Source organism: Fukomys damarensis, unplaced genomic scaffold (genome assembly GCF_012274545.1).
Source record: "Fukomys damarensis isolate Sample0158 unplaced genomic scaffold, DMR_v1.0_HiC HiC_scaffold_16, whole genome shotgun sequence".
Classification (NCBI taxonomy): Eukaryota; Metazoa; Chordata; class Mammalia; order Rodentia; family Bathyergidae; genus Fukomys; species Fukomys damarensis.
Window position 1 is genome coordinate 135,878,362 of NW_022900928.1, and position 27,334 is coordinate 135,905,695.

Here is a 27,334-nt window from a genome sequence, read left to right on the forward strand (position 1 = left end):
TGAATCCAGGCTCATGCAAGCTAGGCAAGCACTCTTTGACTGAGCTTTTATTTTGAAACCGAGGTAAGTTGACCATACTGGTATCAAACTGTGATCCTCTTGCCTCCCTCTCCCAAGTAGTTGGGATTACAGGTGTACACTACCATACTTGGCAAGTTACTGAGTTTTTTGTTTTTTGTTTTTTTTTTTTCGGTACCGGGATCAAACTTGGGTCCCTGCACTTGCAAGGCAGGCCACCGAACCACTGAGCTAAATCCCCAGCACTTAAATTTATCTTTTTTTTTTTTGGTACTGGGGATCAAACTCAGGTCCTTGCTCTTGCAAGACAGGCAGCAGAACCACTGGGCTAAATCCCCAGTCCAAGTTACTGAGTTTTAAAGCTACTAGAAATAATTATTTTTGTAAATTTGCTACTGTCAGTATACAGTTAGAACCATTTGTTTTCTTTTGCATGGGTTTTTAGGACTTGTTTTTTTAATTACTGATTAACTTTCCTTTCTAAGTGTTTATATGGCTTGTGTTTAGATGTCTCCCCAAAGCCTTATGTGGGGCTTTTTCAGAGCTGACTGGATCTAGAGTGTGTGACGTTGGAATTGATTCATGCTGCAATGCTAGGATAAAGGGTATGAGTGGTATCCTCCCTAAGCAGCCTGGATAAGAGACAAAGGATAGAAAGAGCTGTAGTCATCCCTTGTTGCTTTGCTTCCTTCTATTTGCCATGAACTGTTTCTCCTTTGCAATACCACCCTGCCTTGGAGCTAGCTGTTTATGAACCCCTACAAACTGAACTGAATAAACCTTTTTTCCTTTAGCTTTGGGTATGGGGCATTTTGTCTCAGTGATGACAAAAATAACTAACACAAAATTTGGTACCAGAGAAGTGAGGTTACTGTAACTCTGCCTGATCATGTGGTTCAGAAACCTTTGGGACTGGCATATGAAAAGAGTTTGGAAAGGTTCAGAGATGCCGGCTGAAAAAGTAGAGCTGGTACACCTGAGATTGTACCTGATGAGAGATCCTGGTCAGAGCTCAGAAAACAGAATGTTTATAGAAATTCTGCTGGTAAAGACCAAGCTCAGGAGGTTTCTGCTAGAAAGAATGCGATGGCTGCTGGACTTCAGATGATGTGTGTATGGGTTGGCAGAGAGTTTGTCTGCATTTTGTGTGTGTCCAGAGACTTTGCCAGAGACTGAGATTAAAGGTGGTAGACTAATCTGGCAGAAAAACTTTATGGCAGTCTAATGTTGAGGCGATGGCATGGCTACCATTGGAAGCTTTTAGCCAGATTTATATTGAGAGTCAAAAGCAAAGAGACCAGCAGAATGATTTAAAATGTTTTCAGTGTGGCCAGAAAGGAAGTTCCAGTAAAGCTTTGGACTGCAGAGATAGAGCAAAGATCTGGATTGCTGAGAAGGAGCAGGAAAATAGAAAAGATGGTCTGCGGACATCACAAGGACTCCACCCTTTGTAGTCTCAAAATTGCAAGATTTTGTAAGGACTTCACTTTGAGAGGAGACTCCCAGAGCACCATGTTCCATAATGGCCTAGGGAAGTTGTTCCTTATGATTTGGTTCATAGGCAGTGGACCTCTATAACCAAGAGAGAAGGAAGCAACAAGTAACACAATATGTAAAAATATTTACAAAGTTCCCAATTCAGAACTGTTAAAAGTTTTGAATGGTGGAGTTAGATGGTGGAGTGGTTGAGCAGCAGAGAAAGGGCCTCTCTGAGATGTGGTGTCCTGACACTGGAATGTTGTGGTGTGAGGAGGAGGGAAGTGGGTCCGTGGGACCCAGGAAAGATCTAAAGTGGGAATTAAAAGTCCACAGGGAGAGAGACTTCAATGAAAAGGAGGGAGGTAGCATATGGTGCTTTGTCCCAGAGTCCAGACTCATGGTGTGGGAAGGGCGGGTTGAACCTGCAGTGGAACGGGGACTAGTGATGACCCCAGAGGCCTCCATGGAGAAATGCAACAGTGGAATGGAGCAGTGAATAAAGCAGACTGCAGTAGCTGGTGGGTTTTCCATTTCAGACATCACCCAAGAGAGGGGGATTGTTTGGTAAGCCATCTTGGAGAGAGGCCAACTGAGCTCTGAACCAGAACAGCTGCAGGCTGGCCCTATCTAGTGTCTCCCAGTGTCTTTGTGAGGGTGCCAAATTCAAGTCAACGGGACTTCACAGAGCAGAGTTCAAGCTGTTTGTTGTGAGGCATAGGGATTGTTGCAGGCTTGACAAATCTGGTTCCAGCCTCATAGCCAGAAACCAGCCTGCACTTCGGTGAACTAAAGGTGCATACTTGCTGGGATTAATCAACTCAGGTCTAGACTCTGCCTGCCCACATTGTCTACCAGTGACAGCAGAGACACATCTTGAAATGGACATTTTTTCTTTTTCCTTATTTTCTTCTTTCTTTTTTTTTTTTCTTTTCTGGTTTTTGTTCTTGTTCTCTTGTTTTTTCTTGATTGCTTGTTACTGTTTTTACATGAGTGTAAACAGTTTCTAGGGGTTTTTTATTGTTCTGTTCTGTTCTGTTCTTGTTTTTATTTCTTCCTTCTCGCTTTCCCTCCTGTCCTCTTCCCCAGTTTCCCAGAGTTTATATGATTTTCCTTTGTCCTCCAGCCTTGCTTCTAATCTCTTCCTCTTCTCCTGTTTCTCTGTATTTTCCGTCCTATACCCTTTTAAATCTTCTCCCCTAAGGATTGAAACACCATATTGAAGGTTCATTTGTTGAGTATAATTTTCTGGTTCATATTAGGTTTTGTTATATAACTACAAATCTAATTCAGACAGATAAAGGTGATAATAGCTACCACAGTTTCTCATTTTCTAGGCTGTTTGATGCTGTTGTTATTGCTGATTGTACTACTTTAGCCAAGGTGATACAATTGTGCTAATCACCTTTTCTTTCTGAAATACCAAGACTGAGATTGTCTTAGGATCTCAAAAATACTCTAGGCCAGTGCCAAAGAACTGGGGACTGGGCCAAGTAGGCAGAAACTTCTCATCTCCAATAAATGAAGACAGCTGGGATATAGCTCAGTGGCACTGCTCCTGCCTCATAAGTGCAAGGTTCTGAGTTTGATCCCCTGTACAAAAAACAACAACAACAAAAACCCCAATAAGTGAAGAGGTAGGATCTTCTAATAGACTTAAGCTATTGACACATTCATGTTGGCCATAATTCATATCTTGTTAGCAGGCAGCTGTAACCACAAGTGGTACATACATGACTGTCCCATTGGGTGGCTTGAACAGTCATGCATATACCACTGGTGGCTCAAGCTGGTGGGAATGTGTTAAATATGACGTTTTAGAATACAGTTCCCAACATTATCTTCTCTACCTCTTTTCCTTCCTCATGGGTAGGTAACCACTTTCATTAGCTTTTGCTTTATCCTTCCAGTATTGTTATTTTTATGAATACGAACAAATATATATTTATAGTCCCCTCTTTTGAGTTAACATGGCCTGCACCTGGTTTTGCACCGTACTTTTCTTCACTTTCACAAAATAATATACAAAGATCTTACTCTTTTCTACTGGTAAAGATATTACTGTTTGCTTTCAGTGATGAGATTCAGCCGCTTAATCTAGATTCATTTTAACTCTTAAAATTTATTTTTCAGGCTAGATATAGTTGTGCACACCTGCACTCCCAGCACTCAGGAGGATGGGGTAGGAACATCAGGTGTTTGAGACCAGCTTGGACTATGTAGTGAGACCGTGTCTTGAAAAATATATTTTTTTAGGGCTGGAGATTTAGCTCAGTGGCACTATGCCTGCCTCTCAAAGACAAAGTCCTTATTTCAATCCCTGGTACCAGGAAAAAAAAAACCCAAACACACAATATAAATATATATATATTTTTTTGTTTGTTTGTTTGTTTGTTTGTTTGTTTTTTGTTTATAGAATTTTGTTTTATATAAACTTAGAATGCCTGGTCCTAAAAGATCTAAAATATACTCTAAGAGAAAGAAATACATTATTTGGTATTTGAGCAATTAAAAAAAAAACAAGTGAAAGTAAAATTACAAGGTTGGCAAATGCTAGTTATATCCAAAAAAATCTTTCTGAAAGTATAGTCTGTACTGTGGTATTGAATTTGTCTGAAAGCAGTCCTCCTTTTCTGTAGTCACTGTTGCATATTCTGAGGTAGTAAGGCTGTGATAACAAAATTTTATGGGGTTGAATTTCTTTTTCTTTTGAGTCAGGATCTCCCTTTGTAGTTCAGGCTGGCCTTGAACTCACTATGCAACCCAGGCTGCCCTCAAACTCTGGGTGACCCTCCTTTCCCATCCCTCCCAAGTGCTGGGATTACAGGGCTACACCACCACACCCAATATAATTTTCAACTGCTAAATATTATAAATTAAAGGAGAGGGTAGGTGTGGCAAGAGTTGTGGGTCTGTAATTATGGTGAGCCTGAGTATTGAGGCTGAAGGTGAGCTGCTCTTTGGGGACCACATACCCGGAAGCAGAGAATGGAACATTACAGAATCTGAAGAGCATTATAAGAGCAGATGGAGATCTATTAGGATTCTTCATCTTACTATGTTTCTCAGCAGTGTGGGTTTTCTATTATGATGTCATTATGGCCTTATCTCCAAAAGGTTTGTATCTTTCGATCTATTCTCCCCTGAAGTAACTGTACTAATAATAATTCTTATGTATTTAGGCATTTTTAGAGAATCACTTTGGTACTCTTTTATGTAGAGTAGCCACTACTGCAATAGCTTGAGATAATAATTCCTTAGAAGAGCAAGTAAGGTGACCATATTCTTTGTTGTTCAAACCAGAACACAGTTGGAGCAAAGGAGGTGCTATACCAGGACGATAGGATGTACCTAGACAGTCACAGCCAAATGGAGACATATAATGTACAAATGTATAATTATAAGCTACTTTCACATCCTGTCACTACAATTGACAATTCTGAGGAATACTTTCATGCTTTTTCATAGAATTTATTTGGGTTGTCAGGTAATAATTGTGAGACGAATAGGTCATCTACAGTTGTCACTTGATAATCCTGGGGAACTGGTTTCCAGTCACACACCCCCATACCAAAATCTGGATGTTCAAGTCTCTTTTATAAAATGATGTTGTATTTAATCTGCATCTACCAGTGATGGCAAACCTTTTAGAGACAAGTGACAAAACCACAACCCAAAACCCACTTATTTATTGCAAAGTGTGAACACTGTAATTAAACCTTAATACTGAGGTTTTAATTTAGGAAAGCAACTCATACATTAACATCTTTTGTCTTAAAAAAAATAAAACAGATAACACTAGTTCCATAGGTTTGCCACCACTGGTGTATATTGTCCAGCAAATTTTAATCATCTCTAGATCGTAATACTGAATAAAATGTCAGTGGTATGCTAGAGGAAACTGGGTATGGAATATACAGGACCTTTCTGAAGTATATGTGTTTACACATTTTTCTGTAAGTCTAAATCTATTATTTAAATAACATTATAAATTAATTGCAATTAACACTTTATTTTCATGTTGAACTGCTCATAAAAGAATTATGAAAAGGACCTGCTATCCTACCCCTCCCCCTGCTGTTCTTCATATGAAAAGCTGGGGCTGGAGGGGAAACCTGACTGAGCCTATCGAGGGCAGAGTTGGAACTAGACCCCTGTGCACTGGCTCTGGGTTTCTGCAGCCGAGGCAGCCGCTTCTGTCCTCATTCCCCACAAGTGCCTGCCTTTCTCAAGTGTTGGTAATCTGCCCTTCAAGCACCAGAGGTTCTTAAGTAATGACTGCCTTCCCGGTGTTTTCCCTGCATCACCAGTTGTTCAGCTTTATGCAGGGAATGGTGCCAGATGTGGTTTCTTTGATACACAGGCCACGATAGCTTCTAGAGAGCAGTGCAGCCATGTCTAGGGAGGAGGTGTGTGTTCCTGGGAGGGGACAGCCAGCTGTTTGTCATCATTTCTTTGAGCCTGGCCTCGCAGTATAAGACCTGACATTGTTTCTCAGCTTCCTCATATTCATTAACTTACTTAACTGTTTATTCTAAAAAATAACAGGCATGCTTAGAAAGAGAATAAAGAAGGATCCATCTCTTACTACACTACTGTAGTGAAGAGGAAATGCAGCCAGAGTCAAGGGACATGGCAAGAGTCCATTTAATTGTTATCAGCTATGAAAGTTTACCCCTAATAGTGAGGGAATTTTAGGCATATTAAACATTGAATGAATGACAGATGTCATATTCTGCTTGCTTTGTTTGGTCAGTGCATTAGTCACTTTCTTGTTGCTGGGACAAAATACCCAACACCCATAAATTAGAGGAGGAGAGGCTTATTTTGGGCTCATGGTTTTAGCCCATGGTTGGCTGGCTCCAAGGCAAAAACAACATGGCAGACTGGCATGGTAGAAGAAAGCTGTCCACCACATGGTGGCCATGAAGCAAAGGGAGAAAGGAGGAGGCAGGGCCAAGAATACACCCTTCCAAAATTAAGCTATTATAAGTTATGCTGCTTTGAGCATGGATATGTGTATGTCACTGTGTTATGATGCTTATCATGATGAATGAGATCATTACATATGGCAAACGTTTATAAGTAAAACAAACAAAAAAAAGAATACGTCCACCAGGGATTTAGTCCAGTGGTTCCAGTGCCTGCCTCGCAAGCACAAGGGCCCAAGTTTGATCCCTACCAAAAAAAAAAAAAAAATCCTTCCAAGTCTTGCCCCAGGTTATCCACCACTTCCAGCTAGTCCCCACCTCTGAACATGAGAATTTTGAGGAATATTTTAGATCTAAACCATAACAGACAATAGAAGTTTAGCTTTTGGTTATCTTAAAAATGGTAATCCATAAGCATTTCTAGAAAGGCAGATTTTCATTGCCAGCAGCTGTTTTACCCAGTTGCCTTCACTGTGGGCAGTAGACTGTGCCTTTGTCCAGGGAACCACGGCTGATTTCCAAAATCAGCAAAAGAGCGAGACTGTAAATGACCAGGTCTGGGCCCTAGGGCTGTTCTGTCCTTTTAGATCTTTTGTTTGTTAAGAGCACTTTTAGGTTCACAGAAAATTTGAGCAGAAAGTACAGATTTCCCATTTGCCCATACCTTTTTTACCATACATGTACTTCACCACAGTAGATGTTTGTTACATTCCCAAAGCCCCTGCACACTTATACGAACTGAATTTTCTAACTTTAGGAAATGGCATTTCACAGAGTTACTGTTTTTAAGTGAGAATATATCCATAGGTACTGAATTTATAGTGGATAGTACTAAAGGTCAGTAGTAGAAATGGTATCCAGCCAGCCAGAGATAGTTTTAGGATTGTAGACGACAGAGTTCCACTCACATGGAAAGATTCCCCCATGGTCCCTGGTTCTGTATACTGACATTCTGGCAGGAGCAGAGACTGAGCAGGGGTTGACAATATGTTCCCAGGACTGTCAGTGGCCTTGTATCTTTCTGGTCTGGCTTGCATATTCCTGTTCCTTTAATATTACAAAGACAATGGCCCAGGGATTTATCTCAGTGGAACTTCAAGGTCCTGAGTTCAGTCCCTGGTACCAAAAAAAACCCAAAAAAACAAAGAAAAACTCCAAACATTACAAGCACACAAAGCAAATTGTGTCTTAATTTATGTAAGACAAATTCAGTGCATCCACTTTTTCTTTCGTTTTTTTCCCATTGTCAAAGTAGGAGAGTCAATCAAACTGTAGCAAATGATGCTCAGTGAGCAGTCTGCCATTTCTACACCAAGTGTTCAGTTATTTGATGCTTCTGAAATAGTTGATCAACTGTTTTTATTTTTTTGAACCAGGGATCAAACTCAGGACCTTGCTCTTGCAAGGCAGACACGGCACCACTGAGCTAAATCCCTGGCCCCAAGTTGATCGAGACCATTGTTAACCTACATTCACAGTACTGAGAATGCCTATCAATTTTCTATTTTTTTTTAAGGTTTCCTAAAGTTAGTGATAAGCTGAGCCTTGGAGTCTTAAACTCTAGTCTTTATCATCTTAAACTTTTGTCTTAAAGTGAGCAGTTATTATTGTGTAATAGCAAACAGATTTTTCTTAGGAATACCAGCAGCAGGGTGGCTGAGGGGTCATTCCCTCATAAGTGAGTTTGTCTTCTTCAAGTTAACATCATGCCTTATGGCAGAATATCGCATCTTGGTTTCCCCTTTGTGAGCTATAGTTTCAGAGAGAGTTTTGGTATTCCTTGAGCCAAGAAAAGCGTTTTTCATTTGGCTGTGTCTTTTTTGTTCTCACAAGAGACAACGCAAAGTTAAATAAAAAGTATACTGTTTTAAAAATATTTTTATTAGAGCTGGGGATGTAGCTCAGTGGTGCAGTGCCTGCCTGGCAAGTTCAAGGTCCTGAGTTCAATCCCTGGTACTATTAAAAAAAAATTATTGCATAAATATCTATAGGTGTATATATAGCATAAATCAAATGTGTGACTTAATGATTTATAAAGTATTCATAAGTACTGTCCAGATCTTGAAATAGAACTCTGCTGGGCATCCCAGTACACACTCCCCTCTGCCCGCCTCATCCCAGTGACAGCCCATCTCTCCCACCAAGGGGGACCATAATCCTGACTTTTTTAGTAATAACTCTGTGTGTTTCTTTTTACATTTTTATCACCCAAATGTATACTATGATTAGCCTTCCCCATTTTTTTAGAATTGCATATTTAGAGGGCCGGGACAGGAGTTGAAGAACAGCCCATATAGTTACATGGCAAGACCCTGTCCCTAAATAAATAATATATGTATTAAAAATATAAATGAGGGCCAGGGATCTAGCTCAGTGGTTCTGCCCTCTGCCTTGCAAGCGCAAGGTCCCAAGTTTGATCCCCAGTACAAAAAAAAATATGTGTGTGTGTGTGTGTGTGTGTGTGTGTGTGTGTGTGTGTGAATGAAAATTGTATACTACCATAAATAAGGGCTCTGGCCTTTACAAATGTATTTTGACTTTGTACATGTTTTCAGATATGTAGCCTCACTTGAAGGAAAGACCTTGGTTTCAGTGACCAAGTAATGTCATATATCTTGTTTGAGAAGAACCCGCTCTTCGGTATTTGGTAAATGTTGTGAACTGACCAAAAGCTTTAGATATTGTTGTTTTGGTGGGTTGGTTTATTTGTTCGTAGGTTATTTGTATTTTGTCTGTTTTAACTTTGGAGTATCCTAAAGGTAGAAGACTTCTTTATTCATATTTTTTCTGCATTAACTACTTAGTAAATTTTATGAAATTAATTAAAATGAAAAAGCTGCTATTTATGGCTTCCAAAACATGCATGTCTCATTAATGTTATGGTGTTCTGCAGTGGTCAGTCTTCGCCCTCCTGTGTGAGGTCTGTCTAGTCCACTGCCTGAGAGGCAGTGCGTGTGTGTGTGTGTGTGTGTGTGTGTGTGTGTGTTGGTACCAGTGATGTTAAGTCAGTAGTCATCAGACAACCCAGCGAGAGTCCAGCCTGCTCTTGGGGAGCTTGGAGACCTGTGAAGGTGATAGGTCACAGCCAGTTGGGACTCATGGGAGCGGTTGAACTGACTTTGTGCAGAAATCAGGAAGGGGATACCACCTCATCATTTTGCCTCTGTTGCTCAGTTTTCTTTCTCTAGGGAGTTTAGCTTTCCGGCTTTCTGCTTGTTTAATGAGCTGTCCATATGTAGCCGAGCTCACCCAGCTGGGTTGAACAGGTTGTCTTTGTGGAACTCAGGTTGTGCGTGCACAGTAGGAGTTGGCTGTGTTAGAAGTAGTCCCCAGACTCAAATTGTCGGTGCTGGAAAAAGTGTACTCAGACAACAAGCAGGCAGATTTAACAAGGCAAAAGTTTACTTTTACCGAAGGATGCACGAAGCAGTGGGCACTTGTGGAGCTGGCTCTTTTTTCCTTAATGGAGGAGGAGTAGCTGACCTCTTCCCCATTGGATAGTAGAAGGTTCACCATCTGCCCTGACTGGATAACTCAGGCAGCGCAGGAGGAATCAGAGGAGTTACTGAGGGTGAGGAATGAAGGGGAATGTAGAGAACAGAAAGTCCTTGACTTGATAAATTATCTTTGGTTTATAGCTGTGTTCCCTTGGTTTGAACTGAGCAGGCAGCTTTGTGACTAGTTCAGGAAGGGCTGTTCAGGGTAAGTGAGAGCCTGAAACACAGACAGTCCTGTTTGACAGAAAAGACAGAGCTTATTGTTTCCCATAGCTGGCATTGAGTTATGAAACTTTTTGAATTTCATACAAGTTATAGAAAGGTCCTTGATTTTGATTTTTCTTGATAATAAAATGTGTATGAAAAAGAGGAGAGGGCCTGGAGAGCAGCAGCAATTAAGTTGGCACAGAGAATGGGGTGGGAATTTACTGAAATAATTATTTTTCTTCAGTGCTGGAGATGAGCCCAGGGTCTTGTGCATGCTAGGCTAGTGCTTTGCTGTTGAGCCACATGCCCAGCTCTTTTTGTTTTGAGAAAGGATCTTGACTGAGTTGTCCAGGCTGGCTTCCAAGTAGTGACTCTCCAGCCTCAGCTTCTGGAACAGCTAGGATTACAGCTGTGTGCCACTGCACCTGTGTGTGTGACAATTGTTTATTGATTATATATCTGGTATTTGTATCTTCCCTCCACCGCTTTCAACATGGCCTTTGCGATATTATGTTTAACCATTATATATTTTCATTTAAATTGATTTTCAAACTTAATAACACATTTGAGAAGGAAAATTGAGCTTGGGTATGGTGATGTACATCTGTATGCTTAGCTGTGTAGGAGCCTGAGGCAGGTTGATCACAAGTTGAAGACTTACAAGACCTGTCTCAGAATAAAGAAAAAAAAAAGGGGGCAGGGAGCTGTAGCTCAGAACTCCCTGGGTTCAATCCCTAGTACTGACCACCAAAAAGGAAAATTTCCTTAAATAGTAGGTAACTATATTAATAAACACAATAAAGAACAAGCCTCTTTTAGAAGAGCAACTGATATTTATTAAAACAATGAATGGCTTAAAAATAGAGACCTCTCCTTTAGTGCAAGAAGGATTGAAAAGGACATGAGCTCTTCCCTGGCCCTCTTTGACCCTCACTGTCATCTGTTACTTGGGCCATGGGGAGCAATGAGGTGATCATGAGTTTGGGTTAGGGCAAGAGCTAGAAGGGCCTGGCCTGGGGCAGGTGTTCTTGACCCCGTCTCTGTTATCAAGGGATATCCAGGGTTCTGTTCAGTGCCAAACCTGAAATTACCTGCCCAAACAGTGGCACCCCTCCAGGCCAGTGAGGCAGAAATTAGAAAAACCAAGGAATACAGAAACAAGCTCAGCTGTCTTTACATACCTTTCTTGGTATCTTCCCTACCCCAAGTAGCTGTCTTCTCTGCACAGGTAGTGAAGATGAGAGACAGATGCACGGCTGCATCAGACCAGGCTGGGTGCTGCCTGACACTTACTGATGCCACACCTCACGGTGCCTGTCATCTTTGCTAGAATCAGCACTGCCTAGAATTTAGCAAGGACTGTTGGCATGGGGACGGGGTGGCCCAGGGAGGGTGGGCTGCTGAGGTCATGCCAGGTGAATGGCATGACATCTCTCAATCACTACTCGGATTTTTGAGGGGCTGAGGAGTTAATATGTGTGCTGGCTCAGAGCACCCAGGAAATGTTATCTTATTTTATGTTCCACCTGTATGTGTATAGCCTTTTTTGAGCTCTTTATTTGGATGCAACTTAAGACTCAGAGAAGTTGTAAAAATAATATAATAAGTCTTGTGTGCCCCATGATTTTTTTACATTGTTTTAACATGTATATAAGTCAGTAATGCCTTGATGTATTTTGGTTTTATTTTAGTGTTTCTTTCACTGTTAACCGATGAAGAATGGGGGAGATAGAAGGAACATACAGGGTCCTGCAGACAGCTGGTACGCGCTTAAGTACTCAGACCCCAGTGGGCGTGAGCACCCTTGAGCCAGGGAAAATGCTGTCACCCAGAGTGCCGGAGAAGCACACACGTGTCAGAGTGAAGCTGCTAGACAACACGGTGGAAATATTCAACATCGAGGTAAGAAGCACAGCCTTTATCTTCTAAATGTCAGGTATTACATACCAAATGCCATTTTGCTGGTTAGATACTGCGTATTTGTCCAATTGGCCAAGAGTGGCTTTGGTGAATACACAGTGAAATTCTGGGTACAGTGACTGTAAGTTCTTTTAGTTTGTTAAAGCTGTTATTCACACCAGGTTGGCAACACACACCTGTAGTCCCAGCACTTTGTGAGCTGAAGCAGGAAGATTAACAAGTTCAAGTCTAGCCTGGAAACGTAGCAGTTTAGCAAGAACCTGTCTCAAAACAGTCTGGGGATATAACTCAGTGGAAATTTCCTGAGTTCAGTCCATAGTATCAGGGGGAATAAAAGGTATAAAATTCTGATGGGAGTTGGTCTACCCAAGCTTTTCTTTTGAGAGGCTGGCTGAGAGAACTGCCGAAGGGTGCAATGCAGCCAGATTGCTTCACTAGAGCCTTTCCTCCATAGCCACCTGGAAGAGGGGACAGCACTGGCCTCAGAGTGTGTCAGCATCTTTGTCTGAAACCTTGGTCCAGCTCTCCGTCTCAGGCTGGCTGGTGTGACATCGAGTACATACCATGTTGAGAAAGCCTGGTATACCAGAGTGGCGCAGCGTGTTAGTACTTAACTTATTTTTCCAGGTCAGCAATAAATTTTTCATTTTGAACAATTCCCTTCTAGTAGATCGCACTGATAATATTGACAAAAATGACTGAATATAGTAAAAATATTTGTATATATTGACATATAACACTGCTTACTTTTTAGACTCACGATATATTAGAAAACATTTTCTCTGTTTAAATGGTATTTGGACAATATTATTTTTTTTAATTGCTAATTTATTTTCATATCTAATACATAAGTCCATTCTCTTTATTCTAAGATTTGTGTATTGGCTTAAAGTAATATAAAGTTTTAGAGGATTTTCCTACTCTTAATGTCACAGAAGTAAGGATAAGAGAATGATCTTGTAATGGTTTATATCTCACTGTACCCCCTAAGCTTCATGCACTTATAGGTGGGGCTTTTTGGAGGTGGTTGGGTCATGAGCATGTGATACTAGATTATGCATGTGTCAAGTAGAGTATCCACTGATTACTTTAGCATAGTTCTAGATGTGGATAATGGGAATGCCCAACCCTGTATGTGGATGGCATCAACCAACAGGCTTACAGCCTGATTAAAAAGGAAAAGGAAGGCTTACTGCCTCTTGCCTGCCATGCCATGAACTGTTTCTCCTCTGCTTTACTCATCTGCCATGCTGCCCTGCCTTGGAACCAGCTGGCTGTTGAATGAAACCTCTGCAGACTGAGCTAAAATAAACCTTTGCTCCTTTAACATGTGGGTGTTGAGTATTTTGTCCCAGCAATGAGAAAGTAACCAAGACAGATCTTAATTAACTTCCAGCAATAGATTTATTTGTGCTTGGATATTTCTGTTAAGGATCAAGATACTACATAGAAAATAATAAAGACCCAATTCAAAAATGGGCATCTGAAATGAACAGATATTTCCCAGACAAACAAGTAAAAGCAGAAAATAAGAAGAGGCTTGATCTGTGGGGAAGGTCTACTTATTCCAGAATGTGTTGGGGCAGATGGGTGAGGATGGGTGGAACGACCTGAAGCTATCATTCTTCCTGGAGCCCTGGACAAGGTGATTTTGTCATTGAGTGTCAGATGGCAAGTACAGTATCAAGTGCTACAATTCAAGAGCTCCAGGGGACCCAAATGCTTTTCAGAGGGTCTCATCTGAGGAGGAAACCAAATATTTCATCATGGCAGTCAACCTGTTTTTGAGAAGGTCTGTTGCAATGCTGATTGAATGTGACTAGAGTCCCTCAGAAAGTCAATTTAAGGGAAGAGACATTTATTTCAGCTCACAGTTTCAGAAGTTCCAGCCTGTAGTTGGCAGACTCCAAAGCATAAACATCATGGTGGAAAGGGATGGTGGAGGAAAGCTGCTTACAGCATAACAGCCAGAAAGACAGCCAGAAAGGGGCTGTGGACAAGAATACTCTTCTAGCTTATGTCCCCAGTGACTTGCTTCCTCCAGCCAAACCTCACTTCCTAACAGGAGAGTCCTAGTTAGGAATTCATTAGTAGGCTAACCCATGGATCAGGTTAGCATTCTCATGATCCAGTCGCCTTTCCAGAAGCCTCACTCTGAACATATCTGGCTTTGAGGGATATTTTGGCTCTAAATCCCAGCAGTGACCTTTGAGCCCAGGAGAGGTAGTATTGTTTGCTCCTCTGCCACCTCTTTGATGGCTCTCCTTTAGGAAGTAGGTCAAAGATCTGGAAACTGAACTAGATTCCCAAATCTTTTCCAGTCAGATGTTCGGAAGAATTTCCATTATACAGCCATCCTATGCAAATGAATTTGCCAGAATCAAGGTTTATAACAGGTTCAATGTTAAAAACAAAGCAGAAAGAAAAAGATTTGCAATATTCAGGGTTTGTTTTTATATGTTTTATTTTTCCTGTTTGACGGTCTTTAACAACCAAATCTAGGATCCAAAAGTTGATCATACATAAAATGTAATCCTCTGTAATGCTGTAACCAAGAATTTAAGATACTGTTTACCAAAGAAAATCCAGCAGTGCTATTTTGTGAATGTTTCAAAATATTTGGAGCTTGTTAGAGTTTCAATACATTGAAAATTGTTTCTGTTAGTCCATTCTGTCATCTTTGGTATTTGATATACCTAGTAAAGTTACCAGAAATTGAAGAATTTCACTTGGAAAAAATTATTATTGTATATCCTGAATTTTTCATGGTACTTCTTTTTACATTCTGTTCCTGATCGATACATACTTTTCTTTTTTTCTTTTCTTTTTTTTGGGGGGATAGAGGATCTCAATATATTGCCCAGAGCTTGCATGCACCACTGCATCTAATTTGATGCACACTGTCTGGAGTTAAAATAACATATATTAGAGTGGTATCTCAGTTTACGAACTTAATTCTTTCCACATTTCTGGTCGAAAAATGAATCGGACAAGAACCAAATCAAATTTCTCCATAAGGTCAACATTGAACCTAACCACTGAATTTGACTTGGTTCTTGTCCAGTTCTATTTGTGACCAGACTCGTGGAAAGAGTCAAGTTTGTGAACCAGGGCACCACCACTGTACAAATTTAGTGGTATTGTGCTCGTAGGTATAGCCTCCCTGGTTGTATCGGTCTGTTGTTCTAAGTAGTATACCACTCCAGAATTGAGTGACTTAAAGCACTTACTAATTCCTACATATTGTTGATTGGGAGTTCTTCAGGGCTGAGCTGGCTAGGAGGCACTGGTGGCCTGGGTTGACCTCACTGGCCTGGGACCCTCCTGGAGCCTCTCTGTGTGGATGTCATCCTCCTGTGAACTTGTCATGGAGATGTTTTCAGTATAGGAGTGGGAGCTGCCAGATGCCTCAGGAGACCACAGCTTCGAAATTGTCTGGTGTCATTTCTGCCATGTTACACTGACCAAAGCAAACTACCAAACAAGTCCAGATTCAAGGGGTGGAAACAGTCGCCTTGATGCAGAGTGGCAAGGAATCAGTGGCCATTTTTCAAAGTCCATCTCAGCAGTCTCCAGTGAAGCAGGAATGCAACCTCTGCAGGTAACACTGACATTCTAGGTCTTAGGATCTGGTCCAGTCTCACAGCTGAGGTGTGGAACCTGCAAGAGTGGAACTCCTCTTCAGTAAAGTGAACTCCCACCCCGAGAGGCAGTTTGCCCTGCCTCTTCCTCTCCACTGTGTCCCAGGGTTTACCCATCTCTGGATTGAGGCCTTCCTTCCCTGTGCCACAGGCACTGGTCCACTGGTGTCAGTCATATTCTTTCTTGTGGCCCCTTCCTTATGTTTAAACTGAAAGACAAGCTGTGGTCTGGTAACTTTTTTGATCTATAGACTGGACAGACTGGGCACTGCAGGGCAGTGGTTAGACAGACTGGTGAAACCATGGCTGGGCAAGTCCATCTCAGGAAAGAGCAGGTCCTAGCCATGCTTGTTGATTTTCTCTATGGAGGACACATTCTGGAAGGGAAGAGGCCTAGCTTAGGAAATACATATCAAAGGAATGAAATCAGAACTTAGATTGGTTAACATGCTTTCTTTAAGAGGGTTTCCATTTTTCCCTCTATTGCAATGTTGTTTAACCTCAGATTTACTTTTTCTGTTGTGAGGATTCTTGGTCTTATGCACCTGACTTACTGTCCCCCTGCTTGACTTTTTTTTTTTCTTTCTTTCAGTCAACTCTTAAGCAGTAGTGGTTTTCTAGGGAGATGAGCTAGAGTGACCCCTCGCAAACTCTGTGTGCAGATGACTGAAGCACTGGCATCTTGTGTGGGTATGCAGATTCCCAAGTTGGTACTGAAAGTTTAAAGGACCATTTTAATTTAGAGAAGATTCTGACATTCAGTTGTTTTTTTGAAGTCCTCCTCTTTTGTCTGCTGTGAAAATACAGAGCAGCCTGAAGCCCTGTGTGCCAGGCTTGTATCTGTCCACATGAGTTGGTGGTCACTGTCTCATGGCTGTTTTCAGGCTGTCCAGCTGTCCTGATTGTAGTTTCCTTCAAAAAGGTGAGCTTGGAAGTCCAGGCTTTTTTATGTGGTTGGTTGTTTGGGTTTTTGTTTTGTTTTTTTTTTTTTGTACTCGGGATTACACTCAGGACCTTGCACTTAGAAGGCAGCAGGCACAGTGCCATTGCGCTAAATCCCCAGCCGGAAAGCCCCATTTTTATCTTTCTCCCAGAGGGAGCAGGTGGAAAGGTGCTTTCTGTCCAGGCAGACGGGTGCAAGAATTGGAGATGATTCTGGAGCTAAAACTGCTGGCCAAGAAGTGTGTGGTGCTGAGTACAGGGCAGGGCTTTGTTCCACTCCTTCTGAACTAGATCACACATTCCTGCTTAACTTTTACACCCCTCTAGCAAAATGGCTCAAAGCGAAAGCCAAGGTTCACTCTTACATGTTGAGTATTTATTAGTGTTGGAGGATAAGGTGGAGCTGAAAAAAAAATGTTTGCATTTGTAATATATTTTTTATTTTTATTTTGAGACAGTCTTGCTAAGTTTCTCAGGCTTGAACTTGTAGTCCTCCTGCTTCAGCCTTCCAGAATGCTGGGATTATAGGCGTATACCACATTCCTACCTTAGCTAAAATTCTTTCTTTCTTTCCTTTTTTTTTTCTGGTACCGGAAATCAAACTCAGGATCTTGTACTTGCCAGGCAAGCACAGTGCCACTGAGTTAAATCCCCAGCCCTTAGCTAAAAATTTTAAACAGCTTCATAGAGGTGTAATTCACATACTATACAATTTATTTATTTAAAGAGTATAATTCAGCACTATTTGGTATTCATAGAAATGGGCAACTAACACCAAAGTCAGTTTTAGACCATTTTTATCTCGGCAGAAATAAGCCCCACCCTTTAACTATCACCTCTCTATAATTTTTCCCTTCCCCATATCTCTAAGTGAACAGTAATCTACTTTCCATCTCTAGATTTCCTGTTTTGGATATTCATATGAATGGATCATATATAGTCTTTTAATATCTGTTTTTAAAGTTCACGCATGTTATAGTATGTGTAATTCAGGGCTTAGTCCTTTTTCATGGTGAATAAAATTCCATTGTATGGTGTACATTTCCCCAGTTGGTGATGTCTGGACTGTTTCCAGCTTTGGGCTGTGGTCAGTAATGCTGTTAATCAACATTCATGTAACAAGTTTTCGTGTGGGTGTGTTTTATCATTTTTCTGTGTATGTATAGTACTCAGGTTTAGAATTGTTAGGCCATATTGTAATCCTAAGTTTTAATCATTATAAGGACTCTCCAGATCTTTTTCCAAAGTAGTGGCACCATTTCACTGGCATTGTTAGGAGGGTTTTTATTTTGTTACATTCTTGCTAATATTTAACCATATTCCACCTTTTTCATTCCAGTCATCCATCCTAATGGGTTTATCTTGTGTCAATTTTTTTTTTTTTTTTGGTACTGAGGATTGAACTCAGGACCTTACTCTTGCGAGGCAAGTGCGGCACCACTGAGCTAAATCCCCAGCCTTGAGTCTATCTTATTGTGGTTAAAGTGATTCTTTTTGTTTGTTTGTTTGTTTTGTACCAGGGATTGAATGTGGGGCCTTGTGCTTGCAAGGCAGGTGGCAGAACCACTGAGCTAAATCCCCAGCCCTAAAGGTTACTTTTAATGGTTAAAGAAGGAAGGGTTCTGAGCCAAAAATATGAGAATTATATCATGAAAAAGTTGTTCAGGGGATTTAGTTCAGTGGTTCCACCACCTGCCTTGCAAGTACAAGGTCCCAAGTTTGATACCCAGTACCAAAAAAAAAAAAAAAAAAAAAAGTTACTTGGGTCTTAAAAAAAGAAGCTATCTGGGGCTGAGAGTATAGCTCAGTGGTAGGGCACTTGCCTGGCATGCATGGGGCCGTGGATTCCATCCTCAGCACCCCAGGGGAAAAAGAAGTTGTCTGGGAGGTGTCTCCTGGGGATGGACTGTAAGAACTCAGCTAACGTTGTCACTGAGCTTGGTCATCACGATCAAGAAGACCATGTGTGCAGCTCAAGGCTCTGAAGCTCACGGAGAAAACACAGCTATGTGCACAGAAGCAGAGGCCTACTTGTAATCAATCTTTCAGAAACATTTTAAAGTTTTTAGAGTGTCATACAGACTTTTTAAAATAGAAACTTTTCTTGATGCTGCCCTCACCACCAACAGTACTGAGAGTGGAATCCAGGGAAGCTCTACCATTGAACTACAACCCTTTTTATTTTTAAGATAGGGTTTTGATGAGTTGCCTTCGCTGACCTGCAGCTTGCAATCCTTTTGCCTCCACCTCCCAAGTAGCTGGAATTATAGGTGTGCACCACTGCACCCAGCTGACACTATACTTTTAAATCAGTATTTATCTCATTTACAGGTATTAGCTACCAGAAATTATGATCACCCTCATCCATAGAAATCATTTGCTGAATAAATTCAGACTTACTAGGGATTTTGTAAGATAATGAAATAAGATAGACTTCATAGTTCTTTGTGATGAGCATAATTAGATTGAAATACTTCTTTTTGTGTGAATGGGCATGTATGGTAGTGGTGCAGAGAAAGGGACAGGAAGCTCTATGATTGGTTTAATGTAGAGCCCTGAGTGCGAATGTAGGTTTCCATTACATCTTGCTTTAAGTGACTTTTGACATGTACTAATGGACTATTTGGCCACCCAAATGTCAGTTGGTGGCTGATTATTATTATTATTATTGTTTAGTAAAATCTTGAATTGCTTCAGTTGATTAAATGAATTCCAACTTCGGCTCTAGAGAGTTTTGTTTTGGATCAGTAAGTTTTGTTGTTGTTTTGTTTTGTTTTGTTTTTGGTGGTACCAGGAATCAAACTCGGGATCTTGTACTTTCGAAGCAAGCGGCGGAACCGCTGCGCTAAATCCCCGGCCCTTGGATCAATACGTTTTTTAAAAATCAGTTGGAAGTTGTGTGCCAGTTTACCTTGTCCCGTGTGCTAAGCTGTGGAATCTAGCTGTGTTGGGGTGAAAGGTTTGCAGCTCTGTCGCTGGTGCTGTGGAGTCCTCTAGGGCTTCAGAGGGCAGGCTGTCTAGGGCAGCTACACTTCTACTAGCTTGTAATTCACCATTTTGGAAGTTAGAAGTTAATGTGAGTTTCAGTATTCCTACTCTCTGAAAGCTAGTATTATGTCTGAAGTGTTTAGTGATTAAAATAACAGTCTAGGGTGGGGAATGTAGCTCAGCGTAGAACACTTGCCTAGAATATGTGAGGCCCTGGGTCTAATTGCCTGCGCTGTAAAAAAAAAAAAGTCTAGGATGTAGTTTAGACAAGTGCTGGAGGGAGTGACTGTTCTGTGCCTTCATTACCAAGTAGGACTCAAGTCCTAGTTCGCATGGTGGTTTTCTTTATTATTTATTTATATACCCCTTTATACACTCAACATTTTTATGATGGGCTTTCATTTTCTTCTTTCAAGAATTGTAAGAGCAAAGTCTCAGTTATGAAGTTCCACACTAGAAGACTTTAACTTGCTATTTCAGTAAAAACTTAATGTTTTCATTCTGGCCAGGAAGAAATAGTCAGAATTCCAGAAAGTATCATAGCCAGATGTTTGTCATTACTCCCACATGAATATCCTAAATATGGCAAATAAACTGCCTTAGAACTTATTTTGGCCTAACCTCAAATGAAAAAGCTACTAATTCAGCATCTGAAACTTGGGAATAATATAGGTTTTATACAAAAGCTCTTATGTGTTTCTAGGATAGACAGTTATTATGTGACTCTGCCCTAGATTTTAAAACCCGTTATTTTGTCATGGAAAAATGATTTTTTTTTACCCTGATGCCCAGGAATGTGGTAGGGTGGTACGTGGCAGAAACGAGGATGTTTTTATTCTTAGTTACATACGTGGCTGTGGTATTGGAGTGCTCAGTGCCAGCTGCTCCCATCATGCCCCAGTGCACACAGAAGGCTGGTGTGTCACAGTCTAGGTTGGAATCATAAAGTAGCGATGCTTGATGAAGTTAGGCTCACAAATGGAAAGAATAGGGAAATGTCAGAGAAAGTCCCATAATTGTGGTTGTAGAACAGACTGTCCTACTGTTATTTCAGGATCCCAACAGAGGAAAGGATGGAGAAGAAACTTGTCATTTGGATAACCTTGACTTGTAACTGCATTTCTTGAGCACCTAAGAGTGGTAGCACATGGGACAGTTTATCCCTTCTCATCAGCAGTCCCCAGAGGGTATGGGAATTCCCCCATTGGTACAGGTAGTAGATGACCATCTGAGCTGTGAGTCCAACTCAGAAACCCCATGTTCTGTTCTTTCCTGTGTAATTCCCCCATTTTTATCCAGAAAAATGTGATTCATGGGTAAGAGGCTTGAAAAGCTGAGCTGTGCTTGTTTTACCTGACATTGCCTTTGATTTGCCTTCTCTTTCAGCTCTTTTCATCCCTCTGTGATATTTCAGGTATCTGCTTTCTTGACCTAACTCCCCATACAGGTTGCCCTTGGAGAAGGAGGAAGCAGGTGATACCTCCAGACAGGCCCCCTCCTCTTCCAGGTCTCCCATGCCCTCTGTGCTTGTACCTGCTGCTTCCATCTGGGCAGATCAGAAAGTGGACATGTATCTCTTCAATCTGCAGTTTTGGAGAGTGGAACAGATGTGGTCAGGTGTCCTATTTGGACCTGCAGCTAAGCTTGGGGTGCCATTGGTTCCTGTCTGTTTCCACTGGGGGCTCCCTGGGGTCATGGTTCCACTCTGCAGGCTTTCTTTAACTGCCCTGCACCTGCCTTCAGAGACAGTGCTTTCCACACTACCTTCAGTGACCTGAGCCAACATGGACAGCTGTGTGTCATTTTGCCACTCCTGATTTCACTGGAACTTCTTACTGTTTCTGTTGGTGAGCAGTGAGGTTGTTGCCATAGTTCAGCTGTGCTGAGCAGGATTGTCACAAACATATTCTTGCGTGTCACTGTGTGTATGTGTGTATGCCAAGGTTGTGGACTGGGCTTGTTCTCAGCCCTACCAGAGTGCTGCAGAGTTCTCTGGAAATTGGCTGAGCTGCTTCATGTCCCCTGGACCCCCACTGAGTGCCCCAGCCACAGCGCCTCTCTTCAGGTCCCGCCAGAGCATGCTGCTATGTCCCTTTCCTGCTCTCCTGAAGCTTTGTTCTTCTGCAGAGTCCTGATGTTTGCACAGCCTCCTGTAGAGCTTATAACTGAGCTGCTGCAAGCCCACCCTTGTCTCTACCTCCTCTGTGGCATCCTGCAGTACTGCTCCCCTCCACTGCCCCAGCCATCAGTGGCCGACTGGACTGCCAGCAGACGTGCATTGTGGAGAGCTTCTCTGGGACCTCTTGAGGGCTTCCTGGAAGGTCCTGGCTCTGGGGAGAGTTAAGCAATCCTGGAACACTCATCTTCCACATCAGTCTAGCAGTCTGTTAAGGTGCATGCACTCAGACACTCATTAAATCAGTGGAGCTCAGCTTTATAGCTGCTTGTGTTTGGCTTTAATGTCATCAACCTTACATCTTTTTAAAACGTGAAATAATAACATATTGTAAGTATAATTATGCATGCATATTGTACTAAGAAATGGAGTTGCACTTATACCTGTCCTAGCATTTTGTACAGTGGAACTTGTCAGCATATTAATGTAAAGAATAAAAATAGGCATCTTGGGATCTTCCATCAAATCTTGAGAGTACAGGAGCATTCTTACCTACTTAGAGAAAGCAAGTTTAGAGAACTGAGAACATTAGAGGAAGGCATGGTTTTGGAAATTTATTGCTTTTTTATTTTTGGTTGTGTTTTCTTTCTCTTTGTGGTGCCAGAGGTCAAACGTAGGGCCTTGTGCATGACAGATAGGCACTGTACCACTGAGCCTATTGCTGTTTTAAATTATTCAAATGAGGTGGATTTATAAAATAGTAATTTTGTTGCATGTTTTATGTTTTCCACTCTAGAAAGTTATTTTCATGTATTTTTTCAAGTTATGAAATTAATATATACTCAGAAAAACTCAGTCCCCTGGATGGGCCACACATGCCTGTAATTCCAGCAACTCAGGAGCCCAAAGCAGGAAGATTGTAAGTTTGAGGCCAGCCTGGGCAACTTAGTGAGACCCCACTTCAAAAAATAAAAAGGAGTAGGAAACATGGCTCAGTGCTCTCTGAGCTCAGTCTCGGGAGAAGAATGTGGACATCCATCAGCCTGGATGTTTGGACTTGTCACCTCTGGTCCTACAGACCTCCTGTGTCTTGCTGTGTGCCTTGTGTGCACACAGCTTCCAGAACACGGCTTTGTCCATTAGCTACAGAACCCGAGAAGAATTAGCTTTCCATCGCCAGTAGACACACATGTCTGTTTCTCTTTTTTACCTCTGATTTTTATTTTATGAACATCAACACTGTTAATTGGTCACAGATACTTATAACTGTTATATTTTGATGAGGATAGCACTGTTTTTTTCTTATAGAATGTCTCTCACATTGTGCCTTTTTGATCTAAATTCAACCATACATTCTATCAAATCCAGGTTTTTTTTCTTTGATTGTAGTATACCTGGTATATCTGGATCATTTATTTTCAACCATTCTGACTCTTTTGTTTAAATGTTCTTTACATAAACCTAGTGACTGACTCTGAGCTTTTGCTTATTTTTTTACCTAGGATTGAACTCAGGATCTAGCACATTCAGGCTGGGGATTTAGCTCAGTGGTGCTGCTGCCTGCCATATGACCTTGCCTATTCTTTTTTTTTTTTTTTTTTTTTTTTTTTTTTTTTGGTACAGGGATCAAACTCGGGTTCTTGCACTTGCAAGGCAGGTGAGCTAAATCCCCAACATTGCCTATTCTATTTTGATCACCCATCTTTTGTTTTGTTTTGTTTTTTGTACAGGGGATCGAACTTGGGCCTTGTGGTTGCAAGGCAGGTGGCAGAACCATTGAGCTAAATCCCCAGCCCTAATCACCCATCTTTGAAGCAGTTAAATTGTTCATGGATTACTTTAAGAAGGTTCTTTTTTTTTTCTATGAAAAATAAACTTTCATTATAAAATAGAATAACAATAGTAAATACACTGTGTGTCATGGTGTGATATGCAGTCTAAAGAATATATTTTCAGTTGCTAACCACACATGTATAAATTCTCTGGTGTGAGAAACTGAAAATGTAAATAAGGACCAAAATATAGATACTGTCAAATAGGAAGAAATTGTTCAAAATAATATTGTCACATACTTTAGTAATTAAAATGTTTTATGCCCAAAAAAAGTATAGTTTTCTTAGGAGATGAGCTGAGAGATAGAAGAAGGTTCATTTTAGTTAGACAGGGTCTCACTCTAGTTCAGGCTGACCTTGAACTCATTTTGTAGTACAGGCTGGCCTTAAACTTGCAGTATTCTTCCTGCCTCAGCCTCCTGAGTGCTGGGGTTACAGGAGTGCACCACCACACCAAGCTAAGAGGGTTTTGGAGGGAGTTGATCATAAACTGGTTGAACTCTGAACTTTGTAATGTCTGTGTGTCTCAAAGTTGGTGTGTGTGTCTCTGGCTTCTTCAGTTCTGTCACCTCTGCTTCTCAAACAGACTTCTACCACCTTCTGTCCTTGTGGCAACAAAGCACTTAGATTTTGCCCCTTGGACTGCGCCTTCCTCTTGCATGTGTGCACTTTGGAGGCTCTGCTGAGTTGCACTGGGGGCTGCTTGCACCCCGCCAGTGCCCACAGCACACAGACGGCCATCTCTGGCTGCAGGTGCCGCTATCAGTTTCACTGGAAATGGAGCTTGTGTTTTTGTTTCTTATACTCCTTTTTTATTTTTAATGATTCTGGCAAACAGCTAAAGTGATGACAGCCTAGACTACGTCAGAAAGGTCCAGTGTTCGCTGGATTGTCACACTCCCATTGTCTGCTGTAGCATTCTCTCCTGGAGTTTCTTTTAAACATGTTGGCAAGTCTGGAATTTGAATTTTCTTTCTTTTCTTTTTTTTTTTTTTTTTTTTTTTTTTTATTGAGTTTATTGGTACATTTAGGGATACAGTACAGTTACATTCATTGTTTCTTTTCTTTTTTTTTTTTGGTATGGGGGATTGAATTCAAGACCTTGCGCTTGTGAGGCAGGCGTGGTGCCCCTGAGCTAAATCCCCAGCCCTGAATTTTTTTTATCAGGTTCATATTTAGAAAAATGCATTTGTTTATTTTTACCAATTCAGTTTAAATCTGATCTAGCTGTTGAGGTCTAATTTCTAGTAATCTTTTTAACTTCCCTTCTTTCTTTTCTTTTTTTTTTAATCAGGGATCGAACTCAGGACCTTGTGCTTACAAGGCAGGCATGGTGCCTCTGAGCTAAATCTCTGGCCCTTTTAACATCCCTTCTTTATTGTTTGGTTCTTTTAAGCTTTCTCTTATGTTATGAATGCATTGACCTCTTACATTGACTTTTTTTAAAGATCTAATTTTTAAAAATTTTTTACTAGGCATGGTGGTGTGTGCCTATAATCCTAGTGCTCTGGAGACTGAGGCACAAAGATCACTGGGAGTTTGAGGCCAGCCTGGACTACACTATGAGACCCTGTCTCAATTTTTTTTTTTCTTTTTCCTCTTTGGTGTACCACATCTGCTGTGCTGTCCAGATAGGTGTCTGTGGTTCAGGATTCAGTAAAATTACCTGATCACTCAGTTGTTTGTGTGGGGTTTTTTAGTTTTTTGTTTTTTTGAGACAGGGTCTCACTGTATAGTTGAGACTGACCTAGCCTAGGCTGGTCTCAAAGTCACAGCAATCCTCCTGTTCTCAGCTTCCTATGTGCTAGGATTACAGGTGTTCACCACCATGCCTGGCTCAGTTCGTGTGGTTTTGCAAATGAGGTTGCAACCAAGCTGGTTGTTGCTGGTCTTACTGACTTTAAAGGCTATGTTTTGACTTTCCCAGGAGGTCTTCCTCCTGAGAATGACGGCTGCCTGGCTGCTGGTCGTGGGAGTGGGCACTGTCCTTGTCCTTGTCCTCGCAGGATGAGTGGGCAGGGCAGGCTGACAGACAGGTTCCCATTCTGTGTGAGATCCCACAAGTATGCACGAGTAGGGACAGGCAGCTTTCTCTTGACAAGGAGGAAAGGAATGACTTAAGAGGCCAAATGCCTTATTAATTTTACTGCTGAACTAAGCTGCTCTTCTATTTTTCTCTTCCCTGATGCTGAGTGAAAGACAAATACTAGGAAGAGTTATGTGTTGGCTGCCTGGCACCTACAAATATCAGCTCCTAGCAGGGTACTCTCTGGCTGCTGGTACATGACTTGTACTATATGTGTTGGGAAGCAGTGCTGTAGTGAACTGAGCCCTGATCACTTTGGGACATAGCCTTTCTGATGTGCCCTTCTCAGGCGAGAGACTGTCACAGATCACAGCACCTTGCACTCACCTCTGTACCCGCCACACTTCATGGTTCCTCTGTTAGGAAACTCATCACAGGTTCTGTGTCTCCAAGTCCAGTTTCGCACTTGCTGGCAGGTGAGTTTTTCTTTCTGAGGAATTTATGGGTACAAGTAGAGAGCTAGCAGAACCAACACCTAATGACCCCTCCTACTTTTCAGCCTGACCCAGACATGCAGAGCTTCTCTTCCCAGCCTCTGGGCTGGCAGCTTAGTTGGACAATTCGCAGCAGCACCAGCATGCCTTGGGTGCTCTTCCCCACACTTGGGACCTTCTCTGTAAGCTACAAATGCTAAGGCCGTGCTGTCCGTGGGCATTTTGCAGAGTCTATTGAATTATTCAGAGTCCATTCAGGAGACAGAAACTGTACCAGTAATTTGATCAGAGAATCTTAACAGAAATAATTATTAACTTGTAATAGGGGACTAACTACTATGGGGAGAGGGAGGTTACTGAAGAATACAAGAATAGGAGCAGCTACCTTCCTAGGGCTGAGGGCCAGGAAGCAACAAACCAAGAAAGCCTTCCTCCATCATCCCTGGAGTTCACTGGAGAGAAGAGAAATGTAAGATGTTGCAGGAACAGGCTAGCAGGCCAAGACTGGAGGACCAGTGAGAGATGCCACCAGTAGAAGCCACTGGCTGTCCTGCACACAGCTATTAATGTCCCTGAAACAGGGAGAAGCCCTTCTTGTGGTACCATGGCAAGCTAGCTGGTGGAACAGGAGTCTCCACAGGATCTTGCTCCAACATCACCAGCAAGGCCAGGAAGCTGGGCAGTAAATAGCTGGCCTGTATCATCAGGTCTGAATTTGGGGATTTTGACTTACGTACTTGCCTTGAATAGTTTAAGAGAAACCATTTGTTAAAAGAATTAGCTTATCAAGGGTCTGTTGATAGGCACACTCATATTTGCCCATGTCTGTGTGCACATTGGTCTCTTTAGTCTAAGAATATAGGGTGTGTGGTGGGGACACATGCTGTGCAGAGCCCTTTCCTAGAAGTGGGAGTAGCCATGTGGATGCTCCAAGATTGCACACCCGTCCTTATGGCTCTTAGTGCAGTCGGTAGAAGAGTTTAGTACTTAAGTAATGTGCAGGAACCTAAAATTTGAAAGTGCTCCCAGTGCAAGTGAGATGCCTATCAAAAAGTATTAGTATGTAGAGGTACAAGATCCCAACAATGAATGTAACTGTACTGTATCCCTAAAATGTACCAATAAACTCAAAGCTGAAAAAAAAAAGTATTAGTAGAGGGGTCAGGGATTTAGCTCAGTGGTTCCACCACCTGCCTTGCAAACACAAGGTCCAAAGTTCAATCCCTGGTTTAAAAAAAAAAAAAAA

General features: G+C 41.6%; 1 protein-coding gene across 5 annotated transcripts in view; it reads left to right on the forward strand.

Annotated features, from left to right (window-relative positions):
- Farp2 (FERM, ARH/RhoGEF and pleckstrin domain protein 2) overlaps nucleotides 1-27,334 on the forward strand; it is a 102,722-nt gene that overhangs the window by 3,135 nt on the left and 72,253 nt on the right. For 4 of the 5 annotated variants that reach the window (XM_010606655.3, XM_010606657.3, XM_010606658.3 and 1 more), the window contains exon 2: nucleotides 11,821-12,031. In XM_010606655.3, coding sequence (XP_010604957.1) covers nucleotides 11,849-12,031 — 183 coding nt within the window. In that variant the 5' untranslated portion in view covers nucleotides 11,821-11,848. Of the gene's footprint in view, nucleotides 1-11,820; nucleotides 12,032-27,334 lie in introns of those variants that run through there. The other variant, XM_010606660.3, reaches the window with a different exon arrangement.